Below are 24,547 nucleotides of genomic sequence, written 5' to 3' on the forward strand. Positions count from 1 at the left end.
CATTCAGTGAAAGCCAAACACTCAGCATCTCCTAGTAAAACCTTAGTGCCATGCTTCTTTGCATTCCAACTCGCAAGTCCTCTGGGGACAAAAAGTGTTGCCAGTCTTTGAAGCTGATCCTCTTTTGTACTTAGACATTAGTTTGGGTTATCGATGACATGTTAGGAGCATTTCCAGCTAAGAAAATTATTCTCAGCAGCTTTAGTGACAGAAGCGTTAGCTTTATTTCTTGCAAAGTGACAAGCCTTGAAGAGTTTCAGAAATGTGAACAGCCTTAGGGATGATAGAAATATTATGAAAATGTGATAAGTAATAGCTCTACAACAAGCTCCTCATTTCTTGGAATTTCCATTCACTAGCTGTGTTTCTCTCTCATCAGTCCAGGCTCTGACAAAGCTCATGAAATAATACGAATGAAAGGGACTTTGATTTTGTATTTTTAATAGCATTTTCCTCCACCAAATTATGAAAGTCCTACATGCCCAAGGCAGAGAACTTGGAAAATACAGAAAAACCACCAAGAAAAACAATCTCCTAAGGATTCATAATTTTGCTACACAAAAGTAATCATTGTCAACATTTTGGTGAAAGTTCTTAATTAAAGAAACTCTTAGAAGATATCTGTGTACACCGTGTTCCTTCCATTCTCCACACCATCCTGCATGTTTTTGAAAGGCTGCATTGCTCCTAAGTCATTCCAGGAAAATTATTAGTTTTTTTTCAAATATCTCTGGAGGTGAGCCCATTATCAATTATGTCTAGTTTCTCACAAACCTTGAAATTAGGAAATTCTCTGTGTAGTTTCTGAGCAGTAGGCTAGGTGTGAAGGATATCTGGGTTCTGGTCCCAGCTCTGTCACTTATTTACTGACAGGGTGACCCCAGCCCAATCCAGCCTCACTGTCCTGCCTTAAACCCCTCTTAGCTCTAGTGCCCACTGGCCTGGTTCCCTAACTCTTAGAGCCTTTTCCCAGTGATTAAAGTCACTGAAGGGGATCAGTGGGTTTGGGAGGTTTTTACATTAAAAAAATTTTTAAATTTTATTTTTGTTTATTTATTTATAGACTTTATTTTTTAGAACAGTTATACATTTTAGAGTAGTTTAGAGCAAGACTGGGTGAAAGGTACAGAGATTTCCCATGTACCTCCTCTACCCCCAACACATAGCCTTCCCCACTATCAAAATCCTGCACCAAAATGGTACATTTGTTATACCACTGATGAACCCATATTTCACACCGTTACCACCCTCAGTCCATAGTTGACATTATTCATGCTTGGTGTTGTCAAGCATGGGTTTTGATGAATGGATAATGGCACATACCCACCATGATAGCAACCTCTGGCATGGTTTCCCTGCTCTTAACAGTCCCCTGTACTCTGCGCATACAGTCTTCCTTCTTCCCTCCCTCAAAAACAATGCTCTTTTTTTACTCTCTCCATAGTTTTGCCATTTTTTATAAAACCATATAGTTGGAATCATATAGTATATAGTATATAGTCTTCCAAGGTTGTCTTCTTTCACTTAGTAATATGCCTTTAAGATTCCTCCACATCTCTTGATCGCGGTGTGGCTCATTACTTTTCAGTGCTGAGTAATGGTTCACTGTCTGGATGTACCACAGTTGATTTATCCATTCAACTGCTGTAAGACATTTTGGTTGCTTCCAAGTTTGGACAGTCATAAATATCCATGTGCAGGTTTTTGTATGGACATACATTTTCAACTCACTTGGGTAAATACCAAGGAGCATGATTACTGGATCTTACAGTAAGGGGATATTCAGTTTTGTAAGAATCTGCCAAACTGTCTTCCAAAGTGGCAATACCACTTTTCATTCCTACTAGAGCTCCTGTTTCTCTATATCCTTGCCTGCATGTGGGGGTGTCAGTGTTCTAGATTTGGGGCATTCTGATAGGTGTGTAGTGGTATCTCATTGTTTTTCTAATTTGCAGTTCCTTAATGGCACATGGCCTGGAACATTTTTTCATATGCTTGTTTGCCCTCTGTATATTTCTTCTTTAGTGAGGTATTTATTCAGGTCTTTTGCCCTTTTTTTTTTTTTGAAAAATTTTTTGAGTATAGTTGACACAAAATGTTATGTTAGTTACAGGTATATAACTTAGTGATCTGACAAGTTTATTCATTATGCCATGTTCACCATAAGTGTAGCTCCCATCTGTCCCATTACATGATCACCTTCACAATGACATTGTATTCCTTATGTTCTGCTTTTATTCCCATACTGTTATTATTCCATAACAGGAAGCCTGTATCTCCTTTTCCCCTTCACCCATTTTGTCCAAACCCCTATCCCCCTCCCTTCTGGCAAATGTCAGTTGGTTCTCTATTTAAAGGTCTGATTCTGCTCTTTGTTTATTCATTTTTTAAGATTCTACTTACAAATGGAATCATATGGCATATGTCTTTCTCAGTCAAAGTTGTTTCATGTAGCATAATACCCTCTAGGTCCATCCATTTGCCTGAAATAGCATAACCTCATACTTTTTATGGCTGTGTAACATTCCATTGTGTATGTATACCACATTTTCATATTCGTTCCTCCACTGGTGGACACTTAGGCTGCTTCCGTGTCTTGGCTGTTGTAAATAATGCTCCAATAAATATCTTTCCATGTTTGTGTTTTCCCTGGGTAAATACCCAGTAGTGGAATTATTGGATCATATGGTATTTCTATTTTTAAGTTTTTGAGGGATCTCCATACTGTTTTCCACAATGGCTGTACCAATTTACATTCCTGCCAACAGTGCATAGGGTTCCTTTTTCTCTACTTTCTCATCAACAGTTATTTCTTGTCTTCATGATTTTAGCCATTCTAACAGGAGTGAGGTGATGTCATTTTGGTTTTGATGCAGATTCTCCTGATGATTAGTGATGTTGAGCATCTTCTCATGTGTCTGTTTGCCATCTGGATGTCTTCTTTGGAAAAAGGTCTGTTCAGGTCTTCTGCCCATTTTTTGAAAAGACTTTTTTTTTTTTTTGGTGTTGAGTTGCATAAGCTCTTAATATATTTTGGATATTAACCTCTTACCAGATATGTCCCTTGCAAATATCTTCTCCCATTCAGTAGGTTATCTTTTTGTTTTCTTGATGGTTTCCTTTTCTGTGAAAAAATTTTTTAGTTTGGTGTAGTCCCAGTAGTTTATTTTTGCTTTTGTTTTCTTTGCCTTAAAAGACATATCTAAAAAAAAAAAAATGTTGCTACAGCTGATATTAAAGAGATTACTGCCTGTGGTCTTTTCAAGGATTTTTGTGGTTTCAGGCATTACATAGAGGTCATTAGTCCATTTTGACTATTTTTGTGTATGGTATTAGAAAGTGGTCCATTGTCATTCTTCTGCATATGGCTGTCCAGTTTTCCCAACACCACTAACTGAAGAGACTGTCTTTTCCCCACTGTATATTCTAACCTCCCTTGTCATAGATTAATTGACCATATAAATTTGGATTTATTTCTGGTCTCTATTCTGTTCAGTTAATCTGGGTGTCTGTTTTTGTGCCAGTACCCTTCTATTTTGATTACTACAGCTTTGTAGTAGATGTGGAAATTGGGAATTGTGATGCCTCCAGCTTTTTTCTTCTTTCTCAGAATTGCTTTCACTATTCGGGATCTTATCTGGTTCAGTGCAAATTTTAATATTATTTGTTGTAGTTTTGTGGCCCATTTTTAAATTGGGTTGTTCATTTTCTTATTATTGACTTTTAAGAGTTCTTTTTATATTTTTTTATGATTCACAGACCTGTACCCCAGGACAAATAATACATTATGTGTTAATAAAAATAATTTAAGGGCGCCTGGTGGCTCAGTGGGTTAAGACTCTGCCTTCAGCCCAGGTCATGATCCCAGGGTCCTGGGATCGAGCCCCGCATTGGGCTCTCTGCTCAGCAGGGAGCCTGCTTCCTCCTCTCTCTCTGCCTGCCTATCTGCCTACTTGTGATCTCTGTCTGTCAAAAAAAAAACAAAAAACAAAAAACTTAATAAAAATAATTTAAAAAGAAAGAGTTCTTTGTATATTTTGTGTGAGAGTCTTCAGCAGGTTTCTTTTGCAAATATTTTCTCCCAGTCTGTGGCTTGTCTTCTCATTCTTTTATGATCATTGGTTTTTAAACGTTCTTCTGCTTGAAGACTTATGTTCTAGAAGGAGGCTCTGGTGGAGGAGGAGAGGCTGAGTAAGTAGGATCCAGCCCCCTTCCTTCAATTCTCCTGCTTTTGAAGTTTCACTTCACCAAGTTTATAATGTGAGGGTTTTGTATGAGGTTCACATTTTTCAGAGGTTTTGATTCTCAAAATAGCTTAAAAACTACTGAACTAGATGAACGTAAGGCCCCCTTTAAATCTATAATTCTGGAATTCTGCATCTCCTATTTACAATGTAATATAACCTTTCTCTCCTTAAGGAAAAATGAGAAACCTGTCACAGTCATGTGGCCCTTTATCAATATAATTTTCATCTACTGTCTTGTTCACTCAAAATGATGAAACTGATAAATGAAAGAACCACAGATGCCATACACATGCCCACTTGTCTCTTAAAAATGGAGCATCATCAGCCCTTTTAGTTTTATATCTAGGTTTTATATCTAGGTAAAAATTATATCTGAAACCTTGTGGCTCTGGAGATAAACATACAAATCGAGACCAAGAATGTGCAACCTTCCTCTATTAGGGGCCAGTGCTGAACATTGCAAGGTATTCGAGTTGTGCTGTTCAATTCGGGGGGATGAGCTCATGTGCATTTCTGCCTATAATATATTCTTAATCATATGGCACTTTTTTTCTGGCTTCGAAGCTAAGTCAGATGAATATTTTATAAACATTTGCATTCACACTAACACTGTTGATTTGGCAGAAGGTGGAGGGATGTCTTTTTAATTACTTGATGCATATATTGCCTCTTTCACAGAGAATTTGAAATGGCTTGGTAAAATTTTATGTAACACAAAGGGAGTAAATCAATAATTGGCAAAATTTGTAAAAAAGGAAAATAGAGTGAATGAAATAATAAATCCAGGAGTCAAATTAGCATGCAGAAGCACATCTGTACATTTCTTAGGAGCAGGCCACAAATTTGGCTCTAACTTTCCTTCTCTTGGCGAAAGCATAGAGGAGAACACATTCCATTACAAGGTTCACAGACTTTTAATAAAAATAAAATTAAATAGGCCAGTTGTTTAACATAAAAACTCTCCTTTGGGCAAATCTCTACAAAGTCTGTTTCTCACATTTAAGGCTTGATAAGGATAAATGGAACTGAAAACTTGGAGTGTTTTATTCTCTGGTGATGAGAAACCAGATGCAGATATTTTGGGTTGCCAGTTAGGAGAAGATCCAGGTGTTTTGATAATAAGCTGGGCAATGGTCAGGGCTAATGGCTTCTACAGAAAATTGTTAACTGCATATAATATCTGATAGGATGTGTTCAGGCCTTTACCATTGTATCACGGGTGAAGGTCAAGGTCTGGATTAAGGCGTTGATAGTCAGTAGCATTCATAATGTGGAGGAAGTATCCAGATGTAGTTTCATTTCATGATGTACCAGCGCAGGGGTCCAATCTCCAATCTGCCCATTCTGGATCATTTTCCTTTCTGGGCATTTTGTGCAGATATCCAGGTGTGTTCTGCCTGCTGCTGTTGTGTAATAAATTACCCCCAAAATAGGTTTAAAAAAAGGTTGTATTATCTTGAACATGAATTTGGCTAGGGCACAGAGGGAATATCTTGTCCCTTTCCCCCATCCCCCAGATGGGGAGATTCATGAAGTAGGGGTAGTTTGATAGTTTTGGGTGCAGTCACCTTGAGTTGTCTTTATTCATATGCTGGCAGTTGATGCTGGCTGTCAGATGGGACATCAGCTGGAGCTGTCAATGAAGGGGCTTATCTGTGGTCTCTCCTCCTAGCTCCCCCACAGCCTGGTGCACTGCCCCTCATAGGTGTGGCAAGGGCTCCAGAAGCCAGTGTCCCAGCTGACAAGGCAGAAGCTGCATGGCCTTGTGCGATAGTCCCTTAGAAGTCACACAGCATCACTTCCAGTCCTTTTTTTTTTTTTTTTTTTTTTTTTAATTACAAGCAAGTCACAGTTCCACCCAGACTCAAGGGAAGGCATAGCTTGGACATCTCTAGGGGAGGCATGCAGGCATCATATCATAGAGAAGCATGTTGAATGGGAAATATTGTTGTGGTCACCTTTGGAAAATACAGTCTGCTCCAACATGTAAGACTTGCTTCCTGCTCTGTGTTGTCACTCATCACCCCTAAAATGCCAAGCAAGAAAAAGTGAGGTCCAGGAAAAAGAATTTATGCAGATTGTTTTGGCCTACCTTCTCTGGGGGGAAAAAAATGAAACCCTCAAGGCCTTCTGAGACCAGGCCAGCTACTAGGACTGGGAGTTCTGCATGGAACCTTGTGAGTAAATCCCTCTGTTATAGATGGGCTGCACATTTTCCAGCAAATGTCCCTTCAGAATATCTTCTTCTTGACCTCTGAAACCTAGCAGTTGACTGTTGGAGGAATACAAAAATCAGAACCCCGGTGCTTTCTTTATACGTTACAGATATAACTAACCAAAATAAGGCTTTTAAGCAAAACATAGACCCCTAATGGAATCGTCCTAAAAAGGTATAAGGTTAGGATACAATTTACTACAAATATTAAAAACTGCCGTTTTTTAATTTGGGTATAGTTGACACACAATATTACAGTAATTTCAGGTGTAAAATATAGTGATTCAACAGGTTTATACATTATGCTATGCTCATCCAAGTGTAGCTTCCATCTGTCCTCATATGTCACTATTATAATATCATTGACTGTGTTCCTTATTCTGTGCCTTTTATTCCTGTGATCTATTCATTCCATAACTGGAAACATGTATCTCCTTCTCCCCTTCACTCATTTTTCCCAATTTCCCATACAACTGCAATTTAATATATAAAAACTACATGCAAAAGAATGAAACTGGACCACTTTCTTATACCCTATAGAAAATAAACTTAAAATGGATTGAAGACCTGAAATCATAAAATTCCTAGAAGAACAAATGGCTATAGCTGCCTTGACATCGGTCTAGCATTATTTTTTTGGATCTGTCTCCTCAGGAAAGGACAACAAAAGCAAAAATAAACAAATGGGACAACATTAAATTAAAAGGCTCTTGTATAGTGGAGGAAACCATCAGCAAAATGAAAAGACATCCCACTGACTAGGAGAAGATATTTTCAAATGAAGTATACAATAAAGATTTAATATCCAAGGTAGACAACATATACAGCAAAAGACAAACAATCCAATTTTAAAAATGGGCAAAGGACCTGAATAGACATTTTTCCAAAAAAGACATCCAGATGACCAACAGGCACAAGAACAGATGCTCGACATCCTGAATCATCATGAAAATACAAATTAAAACCACAGTGAGTTAAGATCTCACTCTTTTCATAGTGGCTATTATCAGAAAGACAAGAAATAACAAATGTTAGGCTGTGAGGAAAAGGCAACCCTCGTGCACTGTTGGTGGTAATGTAAATTGGTGTAGCTACTGTGGAAAATAGTATGAAGGGTCCTTTAAAAATTAAAAATAGAACAACCATATGATTCAGCATTTCTTCTTCTGGGCATTCAAAGAAAATGAAAATGTTAATTCGAAAAGACATATGCACCCCTACGTTGGTCACAACATTATTTATAGTAGCCAGGACATAGAAGCAGCCCAAGTGTCCATGTCCACTTATAGATGAATGAATAAAGAAGATATGAGGTACATAACTGTGTGTGTGTGTGTTGTGTGTTTGTGTATACACACAGTGGAATATTACTCAACTATAAAGAAGAATGCGATCTTACCATTTGCAACAACATGGATGGACCTAGAGGGTATTATACCAAATTAAAGGAGCCCAAGAAAGAGAAATACTATAGGATTTCACTTAAATATGTAATCTAAAAAGCAAAACAATGAACAAATAAAACAACAGAAACAGAGTCATAGGTAGAGAGAACAAACTGGTGGTTGCCAGAGGGAAGGGGGATGGGGAGATGGATGAAACAGGTGAAGGAAATTAAGAAGCACAATCTTACAGTTATAAAATTAATAAGATACAGGGATGTGGTATCCATCACAGGGAATATAGTCAATAATATTGTAAAAACTTTGCATGGTGACAGATGGTAATTAGACTTGTCATGGTGATCATTTCATAATCTATGTAAGTATCGAATTACTATGTTCTACATCTGAGGATAATATAATATTGTATGTCAATTATACTTCAATAAAAAACTGAGACACATGGATGTCACTTAAATTATTTACTTAAGTATAAATTTAAGATTTCTTTTCAAGTCAATTAAGTCAGTTCATCAATTTCACCATGTGAAGTCATTATAGGATTTGTCCTTTGAGTCAGCTTGAAAGTATTGACATACCAAGTATTTACCTTTTAGGATTTTTAGTAGATTTCATTAAAAATTATACTAAATTGGTAAATATCACTGAATCATTAGTATATGATCTCATAGTCATCTGTGCCAAGAGGGTACCCATGAGTAGTACATGGTGACATCAGATGGACCACTGTGTTCTCATGTTGGGTTCTGGCAAAAACACTTGCCTTCACTGTGATCCCTCTCACTTTGAGACCACTTAGAAGAGGACTTGAATGACTGTGATTTCACAAATACTAGTGTAACAGTAAAGGATTACAAGGATTAGGTTATGAACGGGTTTTTCACTTTTCAGGTAAATAATCACATCAGTAGAAGGATGATAAGTTGTTTGAGTTCTTCACATATTTTTAATGTTAACCCCTTAGTAGATATATGTTCTTTCTCAAGATTGGTTTGGCTATTTGGGGTCTGTTGTGGCTTCATGCAAAGTTTAGAATTATTTATTCCAGTTCTGTGAAAGGTGCCATTGGGCTTTTGGTAGAGATTATACTGAATATGTAGATTGCTTTGGATAGCATGGACATTTTGAACATCTTAATTCTTATTATCCATGTGCATGGATATCAATGTAGCTATTTGTGTCTTCTTCCATTTTTGTTGTTGTTGTTGTTGGTGGTGGTGGTGGTGGTGGTGGTGTCTTATAGTATTCAGACTACTGGTTTTTCACCTCCTTGGTTAAATTTATTCCTAGGGATTTTATTCTTTTGGGTGCAGTTGTAAATGGGAGTGTTTTTTAAATTTCTCTTTCTGACAGTTTGTTATAGAAGCATAACAGATTTCTGAATTTTGATTTTGTATTCTGCATCTTTACTGAATTCATTTATTAGTTCTAACAGTTTTTTGTGGAGATTTTAGTATTTTTTATATATAGTATCAAGTCATCTGCAAATAGCGACAGTTTTAGTTCTTCTTTTGTAATACAGATGTCTTTTATTTCTGGTTTCTTGCCTAATTACTATGGCTAGAAGTTCCAATACCATATTGAAAAAAGTAGCTAGGGTGGGCTTTCTTGTCTTATTTTTTACCTTAGAGGAAAAGCTTTCAGCTTTTCATCATACTGTTGAGTATGATGTTACCTGTGGGTTTGTCATATGGTCTTCATTATTTTGAGGTACTTTCTGTCTATACACACTGTGTTGAATGTTTTTATCATAAATGAATTCTGAATTTTTTCAAATGCTTTTTCTGCATTTATTTAGATGATCATATGATTTTTATTCTTCATTTTGTTAATGTGGTACATCACATTGATTTGCAGATGTTAAATCATCCTTGCATCCCTGGACTTTATCATGGTGGATAATCCTTTTAATGTGTTATTGAATTTGGTTTTCTAATATCTTTGCTGAGGATTTTGCATCTCTGTTCATCAGGGATACTGACCTGCAATTTTCTTTCCTTTTCTTTCTTTTTTTTTTTTTTTCTGTAATGTCCTTGGTTTTGATAACAGGGTGGTGCTGGCCTCATAAAATGAGTTTGGGAGCATTCCTCCCCCTTCAGTTTTTTGGAGGATTTTGAGAACGATATGTCTTAAATCTTTGGATGTTTGGTAGAATTCATCAGTGAAACCATCTCGTCCTGGGCTTTTGTTTGTTGGGAGTTTTTTGATTACCAATTGAATCTCCTTACTAGTAATCGGTCTATTCAGATTTTCTATTTGTTCATGATTTGATCTTGGAAGACTGTGCGTTTCTAGGAATTTATCTATTTTTTTCTAGATTGTCCAGTTTTTTGGCACATAATTATTTGTACTAGTCTCTTATGATCCTTTGTATTTCTGTGGTATCAGTTTTAACTTGTCTTTGATTTTTTATTGTATTTATTTGCACCCTCTCCCTTTTTTCTTTCTTTTTTTTGGTGAATTTAGCTAGAGGTTTGTCAATTTTGTTTATCTTTTGAAAGAAGCAGCTCTTAGTTACATTAGTCTTTTTTTATTATGTGTTTCAGTTTTTATTTCATTTATATCTGCTCTCATCTTAATTATTTCTTTCCTCTTACTAATTTTGGGCTTCATTTGGTCTTTTTTCTAGTATCCTTTGGTGTGAAGTTAGATTGCTTATCTGAGATTTTTCTTATTTCTTGAGGTAGGCTGGTATAGCTATGAACTTCCTTTTTAGAACTGCTTTTGCTCCATCCCAGAGATTTTAAACTGTTGTATTTCATTTTCATTTCTCATAAGGTATTTTTTTTCTTCATTGACCCATTGGTTCTTTAGTAGCATGTTGTGTAATCTCTCTGTATTTGTGATTTTTCCAGTTTTCTTATTCTACTCATCTCTAGTTTTGTACCACTGTGGTCAGAAAAGACACTTGGTATGATTTCGGTCTTCTTAAGTTTACCAAGACTTTTTCTGTGGCCTAAAAAGTGATCCGTTTTGGAGAATGTCCCGTGTGCACTTGAGAAGAATGTGTATTCTGCTGCTCTTGGATGGAACGCTCTGTATATATCCATTACATCCATTCGTTCTAACATGTCGCTTAAGGCTGGTCTTTCCTTACTGATTTTCTGTCTGGATGCTATATCTGTTGAGGTAAGTGGGTTGTTAAAGTCTGCTACTATTACTGTATTGCTCCCTTAGGTCTGTTAACGTCTGCTTTCTATATTCTGGCCCTCCTATTTTGGGTGCATAAATATTTACAAATGTTATATTCTCTTGTTGGATTAACCCTTTTATTGTTATGTAATACCCTTCTTTGTCTTTGGTTAAAGTTTTTATTTTAAAGTCTATATTTTCTGACATAAGTACTACGTCATATGTCCTATGGCTATGCCTACTTTTCATTGCTAGTTGCATGGAATATCTTATTTCATCCTTTCTCTTTCAGTCTCTGTATGTTCTTATATCTGAAATACACTCTTATACAAAAACACATCTGATCTTAAACGCTCATAACTTTTAAGAACTTAAAAAGGCCTTAGAGACAATTTCCTTTGGATAAGCAATGGAGAAGTGATGAATTGGAAAAAGAAACAACAATATATATAAGTGGTGACCAAGAAATCTGTGGGAAATCCCTGGAGACAATGTCTGTCCAAGACAGAAGACAAGAACCCCAAAATAATTTTAACATGTACTTTTCATAAAATGGATTTCCTACTGTGCCACAAAATTATTTAAAAACACATAGGGGCAAAACCACAATATTTCATTAATGTCCACTGTTTTATAATAGTTGATTCTGATTTTGTTTAGAAGAAATCTGTTCTATAAATTGCAACCAGGTATGTTTCTTATGTAGTACTTGTACACCTGCACTGAAATCATTTCAACTAACCATATAGTTGGAAAGCTTATGTAATACATTCAATTGGCTACATCAAGTGAATAAATTTTTTAATAATTTTGAGAAAAAGTATTCCATTTAAGTTTCCCCTTCTATACAGACACCTACATACTGGACTTCTTGTGTACAGTCTTGCAAAAACTTTTCGCTACAGAATTTTTATTTATAATAGGATTAATTCATTAGTACATTCAAGAAAATATCCATCTTTTGGGACTGTCCCACACCTTGTAGGTCATCCAACAGGTCTCTCCCACTAAATAGCTGTAGCCACCATGAACTGTCCCAACGCCCCACAGGGCACAATCTAAACCGCAGTCATAGGTAAAGCACAAAGCCAATGGAGCACTCATCCAACTGCCAGTCTCGAAGGCACTTCTGAGCCATCGTGCTCTTGGCTTACTTTAGGGTTAAAGGCCTAAAGGCTGACCTAAGGACTAATCCCTGGATGAACAGGATAGAAAGAGAACTCCCTTTTGATGCAAGTGCAGTGGCAGCTTGCAGGCCCAGACTACTTACCTCTGTGGACTTGAGGAGTTTTCTTTGCTACCTTTACCCGTTGAGTCTCTCTCACTCTTTTTTGAATTTGATTAAACTGCCGTAGAGTGAAGGATTCTCCAAGGGTCTACTGTCACTTTCTTCCTTTTGGAAGAGAAAACACGTGTCCTTCTTTGAAGAATTGGTCCTGAAACAACTGCTGAGCCATGGGCCTTGGAACTTGTCATTCCGTTTGGAACAGTCAGATGTGACCACCAGTGCAGGTCCATAGTTGGTTGTGCTAGGTCTTCCTTCTGGGCATGACCACATGCATACACGCCCTCCGTGCCCATGCCTGCATTCCTCCAGCTTCCAGAAGACTCCATCATCTGGACAAGTAAAAGAGGTAGAGGGGGAGAAAAGAAGGAAGAAGGAAGAACAAGGGGATCCAAGCAGAATGAGAGGAGGAAGAGAGTGGAATCAAGAGTCAGTGAGAGCAAGAGAGCGAGAGATATTGGGCTGCGGTCTCTTCTGTATGGGGGAGGGGGTCCTTGTGGCTTCACTCCCCCTTCTTTTCTACCACCAGATTTCTCCACAGACTCTTCCTGCATCTCCTAGTGTTGGCCAAGATTCAGAGTATGTAGAAGCTCAGATTTGCTAATAACATTTTAAGACCGGATAATGACATCCAGATTGGTTTTTTCCATCTTGGGGATTTGGAGCAGCTCTGGGAGTTGCAAAGCCAGTCTTGTTGCAAGAATATTTCTGAAGGCCCTCACTGTCTGATCACTGGCGCTGGGCTGCTGGGCACCGTGGTGCAGCCGTCCAGGGTGGCAGAGACGACCTGGGATATGGAAATTACCAGCAGCCCAGTTTTTCATTTGCCGGAGCTCCTGAAGTATTCTGGGACTTTGGATTTCTATTGTTTTTCACAAAAGTCTTCCTTAGGGGCAACAGGTAGCAAACATGGGCCACATTTTGCCAGAAAAGCCCAAATGGATGGTGGCTGCTGTTGTCCATTACTGGCATTTCAACGGACTGTATTTTTATTCCAGAGTATATTTTCACAGCAAGGAAGCAACTGTTGACAATGAAGAATGATAAGCTGTATTGGTGCCAAAACAAGAGTAGAAAAACAGGCTTATTCTGAGAATGGCCTGCAGCCCAAGAGTCAGTGTTAAGAAAACTCTTTCTCCACAGGCAATATCCTCACTTAAAACATTAACACTTAAAATAAGGCTTGGAATCCCTGTTAAGTATCGTAGTGTGTGCTTACAGGAGGTCCTTAGAGAAAGCCTCTAGGCATGCGCACATGGAAGACGAGCAGGTGCGGCTGCGCATCACCTTGACCCTGCTTGTTCCCGGTGTCTTTGGTTCCCTTGAACCCGAATGGGATTTTCGGTGAATGAGGCCAGCATCCCCAGTGGTGACAAAAGAGGAAACTGGTAGAAAATGCATCATCAGAGTTGGTTTAACTCAGCAGTGTGGCCTGAGCAGGTTCCCAGGACACCCAGCCCGATGCAGGGCCGCGGGGAGACATGACACTCGGATGTGTGTGGTGACAGAGAGGGAAGTGGGAGGTGGGGCTGGAGGAGCTTCGAGGTGCCTCCGACCTCCAACCCGCTGGTGCACTCCTTTCCTGCTCTCCCTCACCTCCAGGCTGACTCCAGGACCCCTGGATAGTTGCGCATTTTTCCTAATGGACACATTCTTTCTCTGTCAACGGTTCACAGGGAACATAGGTAAAGGAATCCAGCAATTTCTTTCTTATTTCACTGCCTGTCTGTTGCTTACTCGTTCTGTGGTCTATTTGCTTTGGCTCAAATTGCCTCAGGGTACCAAAAGCTACACTATTCTATTCAACTGCATGTAAGCCAAGATCTTAACCATCCAGGTTTTATTGTTGCTGTTTTATTTGTTTTAAAGTTCAGCCATTTTCCATTCTGGGCAATTACAACTCTGTTTACTTTAGATTCCATGGTGGAGGTATTTCCACCAGGATCCAATACGGGACACGCTGTGAGCAGTAACTTGTCACCACCACCATATTACCAGTATAGGGTCAGGGATTCATAGATTTGGGGTCTTCACTTGAGGGTACCATTGAGGAACGGGAAGGAGGAGGACGAGAAGAAATCGTTTTAGGAGAGGGCCGATGGGCGCAATTAACCAATAGAGATTAATAGAGGTTAATATTAACCAACAGAGGTTAAGACCCAAAAAAGTGTTTATATACATAAAGTGTTATAAACATACAGTTTATATACATAAAGACCAAAAAAAGTGTTTATATACATAAATACATAATGCATCATCTGGAGAAAAATATAGCATCATCTGCCCCTTATAAAATGGTACATTCAGATGGACCTTATTTCTGGAGTGTTTTCCTGATGGGAAATCCATCCTTGTGGTCCCAAGACAAGACTGATCCATCCTGTCCTCCTCTTGCTCTGAATTGTTCCCATCTCTTTCGCATTCACCTTCCTCAGATCCTTGCGCTGAGTTCACAACTCTAATAGACTCTTTCAGTCGCAAGGGACGGACACCCCACTCCCACTATCTTAAGTAAAAAGGGAATTTTGGAATGTTAGAAAGGACACTATGGAAGTTCCAAAGTCAAAGGAAAACAATGTAAGAGTGGGACCTCGTGACTGGAGCCAGGATTCCCCCCGGCCCCTCCCCACTGCCATGTAACTGTCACCCCTGCTGACTGTGGCTCCGCTCAGTTGGGCAGATGGGCGATCCCCAAGGGCAGGGAGGGGGGCACTATAGGAAAGCTGAATATTCTCTCCCTCCAAGCTCACAACCTAGAGGGAAGAATTTCCATCTCAGGACTTCCATATACAATCGCAGAAAAAGCTCTGATTGTCTAGCTCAGGGCTAATACTGTCCCAAAGAACAGAGTGACCTGATTGTCTAATTTTGGTCCTGAGTCTACCTGTGGCCCAAGAAGTCGGGTCCATCACCAGGAGAAAGGCAAGAGCTGGGGGGGGGGGGGGGCAAACAAAATCCAAACATGCCTGGCAGTGGAAAACAGCAGTTCCCAGGGTCCTCTACAACCGCCGCCCCCCATCATAAACCTTTCACTGAGGATGAAAAGGCCCTAAGCCTGACCTGAAACATAACAGCAAATTAGATCCTACCTGGAAAAAAATGACCTGAATCACTGAACAGATCATTTGTCGCTCTCCGTGCATCTTACCAGAGTGACACGGGTCTCCTGGGAGTCTCCCTGATAATGACCAGGCGTGGAGTCAGCGTGTGGGGCTTCATTCCCAGCTCAGCTTTGTCCTGAGGACCTCTCTGCCCTTTGGTTTCTTCCTGAGAAAAGGACTAATAATGCCTCTCTCAGGCTGTGGTCAGTGTTAATGGGATAGTTTGTGTGGGTGTCAGACCGACAGAGAGGGGGTGGCTGGTGACACCATTATGGCCCCAAGGCAAACAGTGACTTTCCCGGGTATCTTGATGATAAATCCTGGAAGACGGCTCCATACAGGAGGCCGGATGGGTTTCTTGGTCCTCTCAGACATGTATATTGATTAGGAATTTTGTAGGGTTGCTTAGATCAAATGGGTCGCACACTTCCCCACTGCTGTGCAGGGTCGTGGGGCAGGGGAAGGGGAAGGTGCTGGCTGGGTGTCAGTCCCACGCACACCGCCAGTCTCCTAGACCTCATCCTCTTTCTCTGTCTCTCTCTCTCTCTGCACATGCAGGAGTGTACACATTTCTGTCCAGCACCCTGAAGTCTCTGGAGGAGAAGGACCATATCCACCGTGTCTTGGACAAGATCACAGACACCTTGATCCATCTGATGGCCAAAGCAGGCCTCACTCTGCAGCAGCAGCACCGGCGTCTGGCCCAGCTCCTCCTCATCCTCTCCCACATCAGGCACATGAGGTGAGGCATCCTTGGGTTCCCCACAGGAGGATCAGAACAGGAGCCCTCAAACATGTTACCGCTGGGCTGGAGAGTGCCGGTGCCTGAAGGCAGAGAGCCCTCTTGGCACAGTTCCTGGCATGTGAGGGGCATAAAGCTGAGGGCAGAGGAGGCAGTCTGGCTAGGGCATGGGGCAGATGGAGAGCTAGGGCATGGGGCAGATGGAAGTGACATTTGTGCTCAGTTGGAAGCCCGCACAAAGCCCCGTCAGGGGAGGGGTGGGCAATATGTGGGTTGCGGGAGGACGGCAGTGTTTGGTCATTCACTTTGTCCCACCAGTCAAGGCCAGCCTGTGAGCACACCTGTCCTCCGGAGGTCCTGGGCGCCTCCCTTATGGTTCCTGCATCGTATTCCCCCGACGTACACTTAGAAATTCTGAGAGACTCTCAGTCCCTAAGCCTCGTGCCTCACAGAGAGTCAACACTGATTCCTCCATTCCTCTCAGACCCCTTCTCGCCACCCCTCACTGCTGCTGCCCACATCCCCGCCAGCGTTCCTTCTGGATTTCTACAGTGGCCACCCGATGCACCTCCCTGCCTTCCGTCTTGACCCCCCCCAACACATTCTCCACACCAGAGCCAGAGTGGCCATCTAATACCACATCGACTCACGTCATTCCTTTATTTAAAACCCCGAAGTAGCTTCCCATTGCATTAGTTCCTTTATTTTGCTCATATAACTTGTGCTCTAACCCTACTTAACTTCCGAGGGCTTCCTGAGAGTCTGAGCCCTGGCTGTAAATGACTGTTCTCTGACTCATGGGTGGGCTGCAGGTTGGCTGGCAGCTCTGTCCATCCCTGCTGGGTCCACTCCCACATCTGTGGGGCAGCTGATGGAGGCTGGGGCACAGCTGGGAGACTCCAGGTTGGGAAGGCGACTCTGCTTCCGGGTGTCTTTTAGCCTCCTTGCACCTGCGGGTTAGCTGGGACATACTCTTCTCATAGTGATGGCAGAGGTCCAAGAGAGCAAGCCTGTAAGGGCAAGTTCATCGTCTTTTAGTTGAGTCACATCGACTAATGTTCCATGGCCAGCAAGTCACACAATGACGCTTAAAGTCAAGATCATGGGCATGTGGCACGGGGAATGGGTTTTCGTAAACGTAAGCTAATCCATCATGGCTTGGGTGCTCTTTCCAGGGAGGGTCTCCTGACCCCTCACCCAGCTGGGATTTGCACCCTCTTCTTCCTGATTGCTGCTGCCCCAGTTTTATTTTGCTCTCCGCCCCAGTTAGACTAGAAAATCTGTAAGGCAGTTACCGCAACCCATCTTGGATCATCTGTGCACCCAATACCACCTAGCTTGGTGCTTGGCACATAGGAACCACTCCATAGATATTTTGCATAGGAGTTAAGGAAGAATATTAGCAAAGGAAATGGAGCCTTTCTGGGCCAAAAGGAGGAAGCGGTCTCATTTCCATTTCAAATAGTCATGTAGAGTGGCTGGCCAGGAGCTTAGTGGATACTATTCCCAGGAACAGAACTCAGCCTGTGGGGCAGAGGTAAAGAAAGTAGAGGAAAAAAAAAAAAAAAAAAGAAAGAAAAAAAAAAAAGAAAAAATTCTTTACTCCAGAAAGGCCATAAAAATGAGGTGACGTGATGACACTAGGAATCAGGTACCCACATGGGATGAAGTCTGTGTGACTTACACCCAGACCCTAGAAACAAAAATGAAATTTCTTTTCTTAGTGGCTGTGAGGGAAGAGCCAAGGTGTCTGGAGGGTTGGCTCACATTTTAAGGGGCTTTCAAATCTTGAGATGATGCATCACGTGGCAAGAAGCTTGTCCTATCAAAGTCCCAAGATTCCCCCTCTCTGGAGAGAACCCTGAAAACTGGCAGCTTCTGGAAAAAAAAATAATAAATGTAGCTATTTTTCTTTGTATCCCCCACAGTCCCATATATGGCATCTTACGTATCATGTAGGCTCAACATTATTGCTGAGTACATGGATATGTGAGTAAATGGATGAATGAGAATTACTCGATTATTTTCCCTACCCCATGAATTCAAAATTCCCGTTTGATGACTTCCACTTGCCAAAGTTCGAGAGAGAGTGATTGAAGTCTCTGTTTCTCGGGGATTTCCTGCGTATCTGGTGTCATAAACAGAGGACTCACCTTGGCCAGGTAGAGCGGGGGACTGCGTTTAGAGTACACATTTCCAGTCCTTTCCCATCTGTTGTTTTTATGAATATTACAAAGAGGGAAGCAGGGGGTATGTCAGAATAACAGTCCTCTCCCAGATTTCCCCTTGAAGAAATGTATTCGCTTTTACTCGGGGCTAGGAAGGTCAAAGACATCGTAGAAACCATATTGCAGATGAAGATTTTTATTTGCTCATAGGAATTGCTGAATTTTCAAATCTGTCCACTGCTTTTCAGCAGTAGCAAGCCTAATTAGTTAAAACCCCAATATATCTGCACTAAATTTATAGGGCTCTGGTCGTTTTATTGGTAACATATGGCAGAGGGCGGCAGCAGTGCGAGAACTCTCTAGAGTTTGCTTGAATTGTGTGAAAAGCTGGAGAGAAGCTGCTATTCTAGTGAAAGCTGTGAGCATTTTCTCTCTCTCTCACTGGGGTGCGTGCGTGTACACACACACACACACACACACACACACACGATAATGTTTTGGTGCCTTGTTACATCCAGCCTAAATCACAGGACTCTGTTTTATTAAGTTTGGCCCCAGCCATATGTTGTTACTCAGAACACTTAACACCAGATTTCTTGTGACTACGAATGGTATTCATTAGGTTGCACAAGCAAGACAGTGTGAGATCTAGCGGGCGCTTAACAGCATTTTAAGTGAAAAACAAACAAACAAACTCCACTTAGATATGTAATTAGGATGTAGTGTTGTAAGACCTGAACAGTCTGATATTGGGTTTTCATGGCCTGTTTCCAGCTTGTGCTGACTCTTCCCCTACCAAAAATGGCAACTATTTTCTAGGGCCCTCTCCTGGTCCCATCTCTTCATGATACATAATTCTAAAAAATCTCAGGATTGATAAGAGCTGCTCTGTGTCTTTTCCATGGGTGGTGGGGTGGGGAAAGAGCAGAGTTATGGCTGGGGGAAGACAGGGGAGGACAGAGGTTAAAAGAAGAAATGCCATTTACCCACATTTCCTTGTGTCCATATGTCCCTGTTGTCTGTGTATCTAGCACATTCTTGGCACTGCTGTAGGTCCACAGGATAGGCACATCACTGCCCCGCAGGGAGCTTGCCCTGACTGTGCTGGTATATGTGAGTGTGGCAGGAATAAGCCTGCGTGTGTCCGGAGAGGAATTTCAGGTTGTCCTGGCACTGGGAGGAAAACAAAGTAAATGCAAGAGGACAGCTAAAGCCATAGGGCCTTGAAGTCACTGCAATTGTGGCAGCAAAAGACCTTTCAGAGGAGGTGGCATTTGAAGGTTTGGGGAAAGAGCCCCCAGGCAGAGGGGGCAGCGAGGGCAGACACCCGTGTCTGGAACTGAAGAACTCAGTTTCTTCCAGCTCCTTCTTAAAAAGCTCAATTACGTTTTTCTTTCTAGCACAAAAGTGGGCTCGGCTAAAGAGCGTAAGCCAGGGGAGAAGGGCAGGGGGAGCTCTGAGAGGTTGGCAGAAGCTCCATCAGTTAGACCTTGCGGAGCGTGAAAGAAATTTAGATTTTATTCTGATTAATGAGCAAACACCTAGAAAGTCTGAAACGGGGAAGTTCTTGAACTGTTTTCTGCATTTTATTTTTTTATTTTTAAGGTTTTATTTATTTGACACAGAGATTGTACAAATAGTGAGAGCAGCAGGCAGAGGGAGAAGGAGAAGCAGGCTTCCCGCTGAGCAGGGAGCCCGATGCGGGGCTCGATCCCAGGACCCTGGGGCCAAGACCTGAGCCGAAGGCAGCCGCTAAACCGACTGAGCCACCCAGGCTGCGATTTTTTGCATTTTAAAAAATTTCCGCCTCCATGGCTGTCTGGTCTCTCTTCTCTTTTTAGATGCGATGCTAATAGAGGGGAAGAGAACCTCAATTGAGTCAGGGGAAGGAAATCACCTGCACAGCATATCCTGAAACGGCTCTTTAAAGGGGGAGAAAGTTGGCAGGTGTCTTTGGAGTTTGCCCCCCTCGCCCGTCGTGGGCGTCGCAGCAGGGCCTAGAGCCCGGGTGGCACTAACGTGGTCCTCCCCGTGTCTCCCGCCCCCGCAGCAACAAAGGCATGGAGCACCTCTACAGCATGAAGTGCAAGAACGTGGTGCCTCTCTACGACCTGCTGCTGGAGATGCTGGACGCGCACCGCCTGCACGCCCCCGCCGGCCGTGGGGGCGGGAGCGCGCCCATGGAGGAGATGAGCGAGAGCCAGCTGGCCACCACGGGCGCGACTTCGACACATTCCCTGCAAGCCTATTACATCACCGAGGAGGCGGGGAGCTTCCCCTCCACGGTCTGAGAGCTCCGGGGCCACCCTGAGGTCCTGAGAATCCCCGCGGCCTTTTACCCACGTCGTACATCGCGATCGCAGAGTCCCGCGCCCGCGCTCACTCCAGCTCGCACGCGCCACCGTGGCTTTCTGATATGAGTGGCCATTTGTTTGCTTGCTCAGTGCTTAGTGGCACGCCTTCTTTGGGGGACAGCCAAAGGGATTCCAGGGCTAAATTCTTTGACTCTCTCTCTCTCTCTCCCTCCCTTTGCTACATTACTAAGCATGAGGATTCTGTAGCTTTTCATGACCGAACTCAGTCTGTGCGCTGGGACCGGGTGACTGTGCATTTAAGCTACGTGTTGCGACCCAGACCTGGAGAGTGGACGTTTCATCTCTGTGAAGTGCTTTTTAGTGAATCTAAGAAATAGCCACAGGAGAGACTTGAAAGTGGCTCCTTTCATTGCTGACTTGGAGAGAGCGAGGTCAAGGGTTCCTTATGGCATTGTCTTGTATTCCTATAGCAACATATCATTTTATTAAAGGAATACCTTAAAGCTTTTGCTCCGTTGCATGGCTGGAGCTGAATATTCAGTGATTGTCTGCTCATTTGCCCTATAGGAATACAAGATGCCCACAGAGGAGGAAGGCCCCCTGATTGTCAAAACTGTCGGTTTGATACACTGCACCTTGAGTTGCTGCATGTTCTTCCACTGGTTTTTTGAGAACACTACGTGCGGGGCATGGGTTCCAGTTAATTCTTGCTTCCCATGGACCTATGGAAAACACCAAGTTGATCGCAGTTAATTCACCTCCACAAAGACCAGTTTCCTTCTAAGGGATAAATGATTGGGGTTTGTTTTTTGCTTTCAATTTATGAAAGAAAGCCTTCTTCCGCCAGGACTTGCCATCCATCAGCTTCAGGACCTGTTCTCCTGTGGTCTCACACTCACCAGCAGAGGGCGCTCTGCCCAGCTCTTCCTGGTGTGTAACTTAACACAGAGAGTAAATTCATCACAGGTCGTAGTGCCCAGCGTATGACCAAGGGCAGTTTAAATCAGTGGGCGCCCTGGTGACACTCTTAGCTCTGGGGCACTTAGATCAACAGTGAATGTGCATGATTATTGTAATTATTAGAGAACGTGAGGAGAGTAGGGCAGCAACCGGAGAAAACTGAAGGCTCACTGTGACCCTGCCTCGGGCTGTAGCTCTACCCAGGAGCGCCTCTGGCAGGCCCTGTGTGCACAGTGGGGCTGCCCTTCTCTTCTCACCACCCTGACTGGAAGGAACAGAGGAACACAGCTGTGTTCTTCCTGTTGGCCCAGCACACTGCTGACTGGGGCTAGAATGCATGGATTGGAGGCTCACTACTCAGGCTGCCTGGGACCTCGTCAGACTCTACCCCTTCTTGGTCGTTTAGAGCTCGTCCAAAAACCAGGGTTTGGCCTTGGGGGAAAAAACTCCCCTGAAGCTCATTTCATAAAACTTTATAAGCCAAGAAAGCGAGACTAGAATGGGGGGCTGTAGGAATCCTTTGATGTGCAGGCTAAACGAGAAAGGCTCAGTCCAGCCACAGGGCAGCCTACCCTAGGCCTTTGCTTCTCCAGAGCAACTAGGGTTTATCTCTTCTTCTTAGCCAAAAAGTAAGTTTGGTTTCCTCCAGTGACCTCATTGTCTATAATTCAAACCCCACTGAGAAGTGATGTGTTAGCCAACAACCCAGTCAAGCTTCTAGGACTTCTCTTGGGATGCCTATTTCAAAAAGTAGATTTCATTCATTTTTGATTACTTAGTAAGTGAGCACCAAAGGACTGGGAACCTGGGAGGGCCAAAAAATAAAAAAAAAGTTTTTTTCATATATGTGCATCTGAATTTAGGAGCAATTTTGTGTATCTGCAGTTAAGAACGTGTTTAGAACATAATTCTTATGTTGTTGTTTTGTTTAAGAAGCACCTTATATAGTATAATATATATTTTTTTTGAAATTGCAATGCTTGTTTATCAGACAATTGAATGTAGTAATTCTGTTCTGGATTTAATTTGACTGGGTTAAACATCCAAAACCAACGAAAAACATTTAGTTTTTTTGTATAGCTACCTTGTCATGTATGGAGTCATTGATACCTAGGGCCTGGTGATTATTCATTTAAATGAAGATCACATTTCATATCAACTTTTATATCCACAGTAGACAAAATAGCACTAATCCAGATGCCTATTGTTGGATATTGAATGATAGACAATCTTATGTAGCAGAGATTATGCCTGCAAAGGAAAATTATTCAGGGCAGCTAATTTTGATTTACCAAAATATCAGTAGTAATATTTTTGGACAGTACCTAATGGGTCAGTGGGTTCTTTTTAATGTTTATACTTAGATTTTCTTTTAAAAAAATAAAAACAGACAAAAAAATTCTAGTACTATAGATGATGTAATACCAGCTAAATCCAAACAATAATAAAGTGGAGGGTTTTACATTATTCATCTAATGTGTTTGTATTCATGTTAAAGATACTACTACCTTTGAAATGGGCAGAGAACACCCGATGGTTGGAATGTTAGCCCAGGAAAATTCAAATAATTTTAGAAATCTCTTTTCATTCTTCTTTGAAGTGCCACTATTGGACAGCTGACACTTTGCGGCTGATACCGCTGTTGGGGGTAGGGAACATGCTTCTCTCCTCCCCCCACCCCCCATGCTGAGGCAATTTAAGTTTTGAAAGCTATAATCAACCTGGGGGTTAGGGTAGGGTGGGGAAGTAGGTTCAGGAATTTCGAGAGTGGGAAATACAGTAATAAGAGCCTTGCAAGTACTCTGAGGTACATGGATACTGGTACTTGGGGTACGCACCAGGCTTCTGTACTCCTCTCGTGCCCTGTGAACTACGGATGGCAGCCATTTCTAAAATGGCAGCTGGAGTTCTATGGAAGAGCAGGTATCGTCCACTGTACAGTCTAAGGAATAGCTAGTGATCTGAGTTTCTTTTGGCCTTTGCTTAGCTCCGGGCTTGCCGTGATGATTCTGGAAGGCTGATGTGCAACCATCAGAGAAGCTAGTTCATCCAAAAAGAAGACTCTACAGAGGTTGCAAAATCCAGCCCCAAAGGAAGTAGAGTCATTGGTTAGAGTTTCCTCTGAACCTTGCAAGGCTGTCTAACCATGCCGTATCCCATGCCTTTTAGGGTCTGATCAAATAACAGACTTCCTGATCATTTACTCTCGATCACATGAAGGTGTTCTTGCATTAAAATCTTATACACTGAAATGGCCACTGATTTAGGCTGTTGGTTTAGAGTACCCCTACATGAAACCAATGCATATCCCTTCCTATTCATACTTTCCCACTCTGAGATGGACTGTGGATGCTGGGAATGATCACTAGGACCGTAGTAGTAGCTAATGTTCACAAGCAAATCCGCTTTGGGAAACGAGTTACTCGGAAGGCAGTTAGAATCGTAGAGTAGTTTGTGAGGCAATCCCGCTTCCCTTTGGTGCAAGGCTTGGGAGGACAATCCAGATTACACTACACACTTCCTAGGTGAACTCCCTGAAAACTTACTCGCAGCTGGAGCAAAGGAATTCAACTGTGGTCCCAAATATTCATCTTTTCACTAGTGTGATTCCTCTGTTTCTGGCCGCATCTCCTTCTCCTTTGGGTTAAAGTGAGTGTGGCCTCTTTCTATGTCGTTTGTCATTGTTTTCTAAGTAACCGCTGGCTCTACTATGGCACTTCAATTTTGCACTGTCTTTCAGAGGTTCAAGGAAAATTTCTCTTCTTCTTCTTTTTTTTTTTTTTTGCATCCAAATGTGCCTGAACTTTTAAAATATGTAAATGCTGCCGTATTCCAAACCCATCTTTAGTGTGTTTGTATAGAGCTGTGTACCCTGGAAACAACATACAGCCCCATGAGCAGGTGCCTGAGATGTGGACCCCTTTGCATTCACAGAGAGGTCATTGGTCATAGAGACTTGAATTAATAAGTGAAATTATG

General features: G+C 42.0%; 1 protein-coding gene across 7 annotated transcripts in view; it reads left to right on the forward strand.

Moving 5' to 3' along the window:
* The window catches only part of ESR1 (estrogen receptor 1), a 395,092-nt gene extending 373,858 nt beyond the window's left edge, over positions 1-21,234 (forward strand). For 6 of the 7 annotated variants that reach the window (XM_032836367.1, XM_032836368.1, XM_032836369.1 and 3 more), the window contains 2 exons: positions 15,942-16,125; positions 20,344-20,584. In XM_032836367.1, coding sequence (XP_032692258.1) covers positions 15,942-16,125; positions 20,344-20,584 — 425 coding nt within the window. Of the gene's footprint in view, positions 1-15,941; positions 16,126-20,343 lie in introns of all 7 variants that reach the window. The other variant, XM_032836373.1, reaches the window with a different exon arrangement.
* The last annotated feature ends 3,313 nt before the right edge of the window (positions 21,235-24,547 follow it).

The sequence above is a fragment of the Lontra canadensis genome, unplaced genomic scaffold (assembly GCF_010015895.1).
Source record: "Lontra canadensis isolate GAN:19392208 unplaced genomic scaffold, GSC_riverotter_1.0 scaffold92, whole genome shotgun sequence".
NCBI lineage: Eukaryota > Metazoa > Chordata > Mammalia > Carnivora > Mustelidae > Lontra > Lontra canadensis.